At 36.1% G+C, this 5,560-nt stretch overlaps 1 protein-coding gene across 1 annotated transcript in view; it reads right to left on the bottom strand.

Annotated features, from left to right (window-relative positions):
* Positions 1–953: 953 nt before the first annotated feature.
* Positions 954–5,560, bottom strand: part of LOC108622483 (myrosinase 1-like) — a 9,911-nt gene continuing 5,304 nt past the window's right edge. The window contains exons 2-8 of the mRNA XM_018020387.2: positions 3,890–3,958; positions 3,517–3,647; positions 3,283–3,416; positions 2,282–2,958; positions 1,849–1,999; positions 1,411–1,652; positions 954–1,207 (exon numbers count right to left, since the gene is read on the bottom strand). Coding sequence (XP_017875876.1) covers positions 1,093–1,207; positions 1,411–1,652; positions 1,849–1,999; positions 2,282–2,958; positions 3,283–3,416; positions 3,517–3,647; positions 3,890–3,939 — 1,500 coding nt within the window. The 5' untranslated portion in view covers positions 3,940–3,958 and the 3' untranslated portion in view covers positions 954–1,092. The remainder of the gene's footprint in view (positions 1,208–1,410; positions 1,653–1,848; positions 2,000–2,281; positions 2,959–3,282; positions 3,417–3,516; positions 3,648–3,889; positions 3,959–5,560) is intronic.

Genomic DNA, 5,560 nt, shown 5'->3' with positions numbered 1-5,560 from the left:
TATAATATTCATCAGTCTACAATTTTATTGTAAAAATTAAAAGTACCTTGTACTATGAACATGCAAATTCCATTGAATATATTTAATTTCGTCCAATTCTGTCGGGGCGCGAACGTATTCGAAGATTCGAACCCATATATATACCTACATGAGTACTGCACATGCGTCGGTAGAGAGAAAGAGGTAGTAATTATCGTCTTCCTTTCTCTTTCTATTTGCGAGTCACGTTTGCGGTTGGCTTCTGTACTCTATCTATAATATCTCTATGGTGGCAACAGATTTAAAATCTTAGAGCATGTACTACATGGAGGAAGCACGCCTAGTTAAAAAGTTTAGAGCATATACTACATGGAGGAAGCACGCCTAGTTAAAAAGTGTAGATAACGGTGAGAGAGAGAGTAATAGTTTTGGGTACTCCTTCTCTCTGTCTAACAGTAGAGATAGAGGGGGAAGTCTCCGCCAATTATCCTAAACGGCGCGAAATCACGTGCGTACGCGAGAGAGAAAGGCGTGCTTCCTCCATGTAGTATATGCTCTAAGTTTAAAATAGTTCGGTGTATGTTATAGATGGCGCTAAAGTCTGGTCAGCAATTTGTTCCCCTACATCTTCCCCTCTCAACCTCCTGAATCACGCACCCCTGTAGGTCCATGCTTCTTTATACTCATATTATACACTTTATACTACACGCTTTCAGATTTTCGCATGTACAAATCGAAAAGTACATAACAAAAAATGAAGCTAACAATTGAATTTTACAATTTTAATAAATATGCTGTTTCTGTAGCATAATTGAATGTATGACAATTAACAAATACAATGAACATTTTATGTGAAACAATCATCAAGCAATCGTAAGCACAATATTTAATTTTGGCAAGAGCAAAATTAAGAAAATTTTGAATTTTTCAGTAATAAAATGTTTGTAAAGGAACAATAAAATGGAAAAACGATAATTAGTGGTTTAGATCAATTAAATGACAAGCTTACAATCATTAAAATACAATTAGCACAATAATACAGTATAAAGTAGATGATCGAATTTATCACGTTGCATAACGGTTAGACATTTATTCACAATAATTGGTTCACTACTACTGATCGATCTTACCAGTAGCAATAACATTCCGCCACCAGGAAGCAGACTTCTTCAATGTTCGCGTTCTGTTTGGGCTATTGTAGTCCACCGACACAATACCAAATCGCAAACTGAAATTGAATATATTACTTTCAACCTTAATAAATAATACATATATAAAATGCTATTTTATTAATTTTAAAACATATTCAAATGAAAATCAAATGTTGTTCCCGTGAAATATTATTCAAATATTAATCAAGTCCTTCTGTCAAACAATGAAATATTTTTAGTCATAAATTAATGAACCTACATTTGAGATCACAATAATTACCTATATCCCTTCTCCCATTCAAAATCGTCAAGAAGCGTCCACACATAATACCCACGAATATTCACGCCATCGGTATAAATGGCGAGCAACATCTGTTTTAAGTATTCGCGATAATAGGAAATTCTGTCATCATCTTCGGGCAATCCAAGGTCAGCGACACCGTTTTCGACTACGTACATCGGTGGATTGCCATAGTTACTCGCCAGTTGGCGAAGTATGTAACGAAAACCTTCGGGTACGATCTGTAAAATATAGAATATGTATTAAACGTTGAATATATTATTCATTGAAAGTATTATTAATGCATACATATACTTTTATGTATATCGTATATACGCATATGTAATGTAATTAAATATCAATATATTATATGGTATAACATATGTATATTCAATATACTAATTCATAAATTGATAATATAAATTTTAATGGATGTACCTTTAACCATGAGACTCCTGAACCTTTCCAAGATTTATCAACGAGTTCTATTATTCCCTGATCGTTATCATGCGACGGCACTTCTCCCATAGAACCAGCTGTAACTAGTCTCGCGGTGTAGTGATTTATAGCTAAGAAATCCGAGGTACCTCTACAGAGAATACATATTTGTTCAGTGTAATTGTTAAAAAGAGTCAATGCTGTGCAAAATATTTTAAAAATCTTGTTTGCGATAGAAATGTTAGTCTCAGTTGAGGAGAAAAAATTCTGCCGAGTGATTAACTAAAATACCGTTTCTGTGACATTGTACTTGAGTTTCAAAGATGACGTATGATTGACAGGATGCATATATGTCCTCTTATTGTTGCGACGTTTTATATGTATATACTACATAATAATATGTGTATTGCACATGAAGGATAGAATCTAATACCTTATATATTTTATCTCATCATCAGTAAACGTAGGCAAACGAGACCTAGAGAAACCTTGTTCGCTGCTCTTATTGGCCACAAGGCTCTTCATAATCGGTGGGTAGTCGCCTTCCTTAGAATAAATCGGATGCATGGTCCATCCAGCTTGGAATTCGAACGAGATTTTCGAGGCTTCTTCATCCTCCGCGGGATTTTTAGGCATGTACGCGAACAAATTGAGTAAAAACCCAACCTGCCCTCCATATGACTTAAACTCGGTCTCGTATATTCTGTAGGCTTTCGCGTGAGCTTTGATCACGTTATGTACGCACATGTACTCGCCGATACCGTGCAAAGTTTTGCCAGGGGCATACGTGCCATACGAGTAACCCCCTTTGCAAACGATCGATGGTTCGTTGATTGGGATGAATTTTTTCACTTTGGGTGCGAACTCGCGATAAACGACTCTCGCGTAATCGGCAAACCATTCGACCATTTCTGAGTTCAGCCAGCCACCCGCTTCTTCTAGGACCTGCGGGTGGTCCCAATGATAGAGAGTCAACATTGGCTCGATGTCGTTCTTCAGTAATTCATCAATTAAATTATGGTAATATTGGACTCCATCTTTGCTGATTTTGTTAGCAAATCCGTTTGGAAGAATTCGGGGCCAGCTTATCGAGAAACGGTATGACTTGAACTGTGGAAAACAGTTAAGAGATTATATTAATCGTGATTAATAGAATAATATTTATTAATTTGTTCTATATTATTATCATTATATAAATATTGCAATTTGATATTCAAATTAATAAATAAGTTTTTCTGGAATTTATACGTGTACATCAAGAAACCTTGAAAGAATTCTAAAATTACGAGAATATGTGTAAGTGACAAATTTCATCAAATGCAGGGTTGATATAAAATTCTTTTTACAAAATCAAATCGTAATTAAATATTCCATATAACTATTTTTATTGATTTACAGTATAAAACGAACATTACTGTTTTAAGCTATATTTACCCCGAGATTCTTCATAATACCGATATCCTCTTTGTATTTGTAATAAGATAACGCTGCCACATCTCCCGTTGAATTGTCGATAATGTGGCCATCTTTCAAATGGGTAAATCGATCCCAGGTACTCTCTCCTTTATCTATTATTTTCATAATGTAATACGAAGAAAATTGATTGATAATTTCATTAGTTTGGATGATAATTAAAAAGTATCTGATGTTTGAATTTAAATTGCCTACCACTCGCGTTCCATGCCCCCTCTATTTGATATGCGGCTGTCGCTGTGCCCAAAAGAAAGTTGCTCGGGAACTTGACGGGCTGGCTCTCATAATCAGTGCCAGCCTCTACTGTGAATTCGCCACGTGCAAGACTAGAAACAAAATTTACAGAACTTGACAATTTTTCCATTTAAAAATTATTACATTGTTTGAAGTTTATCGAATAAAACTTATATAATCGTAACAGCATAAAATCAATGTTTAAACGAAATTATAAATGATTGATCCCTGGTTGAAGTAGAGAAAAAAGAAGGTAAATCGATATATAAGAAATGTTAGTCAAATTCAATGATTTTAAAAGAGTTTCGACTAAAATACGAGAAAGAAGACTCACATTGCAAGCAGGAGGAGAACACTGCATTCCAACGACAGCTTAGCGACCATGTCTGTATTCTACTGACAACTAGAATGCATCGATAGTTACTTATATATTTTATTTTTATACGTTATCAAGTGACGTTGATAACTCTTTTTGAGAAATGTTTATACTGAATTTTTACCAATGAAGTAATATGATTTGTGATAACACTTTTCAATATTCTTTATCGAACTAATTATTATTTACTCGTTTTAAGTATTCAACTTGGGACAACTTCGTACTCCCACGCAATAATTTGTCTGATTGCAGAAGCGAAGTTATACGTCAGAAAGCGAGTGATGTCAGTCACACGTTCTCGTTCTGTTGTCCTTGTTTATACCTTCTCTCGTAATTTTCTCAAAGATTACAGGAAAATTAACAATGGCACGTGGCTACATTTATATTTCTCTGTATTCCTATACGTATGTGTACATATTTTCTCTTACACTACAGTACATAGTTGCGTTAAAAGTACAATATAAAATAAATTCAAATTTAAGAAACATTGTTCTTTATACTTATAAGTAGTATCACAGCTTACTTTAACACGTTGACTGTCGCGCGCGTTTTCAATGAAATTTCCTTCAGCCCACGAGTGCCGCTGCATCAAGCGTACTGGCAAGAACTTCCCGTTTCGTTTGTTTGCATGATATCATGTTTGGTCATTTTTTTACATTATTAAATACCTGAGGTCCTTACTGATTACCTCGCCACTCCACATGATCAGTTTGAACCTTTGCCGATGTTATAGCCCTGTGAAATGGCTAGATTCCTTGATATTTGTCGCTTTTTGCAATGCGCGCTTGGCAACAGCCAGCGAGCATCGAATTGTGATGACTTATCAGTTCGACACCTCAGGTCATTGGACTGATATGCGTTCGAAATGCGGCGCGTGTCAAAATGACGACTAAGCGTTTCGACGTACTAAGGCATTTCGAAATACATATGAAGACCAGGACACGTGGAAATCATTAAAGGTGAATGTACTGCTGACTTTTAGCATTTAGGCTATAAAGCCTGGCCGTCGGGGCCCGCGCTTCAGTTTGGAATTTCGACTCTTAGCCCGCGACTCTGTCCGAGTCCTCATCGGTTTCAAAGCATCGTTCAGCTGCTTCCCTGAATCAAAGGATTCTTAAACGGCTTACCCGAGGGACGAACGCATTGCCTAGAAACTGCTGGGAACTCGAGAAGTTAAATATAGAAATAAAATACTTGTAACGTGAAGTGACTAGTGTCAGCACAGAGGCCACCGACACGCGAACCGCCGACCAGGCCAAGCTAAGCGGTCTTTGGTATGTAATTGAGTATTAAATATTAAAGAATATAAATTGTATAGAAATCTCGTGTCAATCCTTGTGTATCCTATACCTATTCCCTTGAAATAGATAGTTAGGTCAAGGTGTGCTTTAGCACTTTAAATAAAGGCAAGGACCCCGTAGTAGGACGTAACACCGAATAACGAGCGGTATAATTTAAAATCTCTGCTCTAATTCGTTCTAGTGTTGAAAAGAAAAATGGTAAACTTATTTCTTAGTAAAGACAAATAGCAGTGAAAAAGAAACAAATTCAGAGAGTAGTGATGAGTAGCAATCGTCTGATTCTGATTCGGATATTGATAAGTGCAGTCGTAGTGATATTGAGTGTCAT

This window comes from Ceratina calcarata, unplaced genomic scaffold, assembly GCF_001652005.2.
Source record: "Ceratina calcarata isolate Rehan_Ccalc_2016 unplaced genomic scaffold, ASM165200v1 scaffold224, whole genome shotgun sequence".
Classification (NCBI taxonomy): Eukaryota; Metazoa; Arthropoda; class Insecta; order Hymenoptera; family Apidae; genus Ceratina; species Ceratina calcarata.
This window is presented reverse-complemented; position numbering and strand designations above follow the sequence as displayed.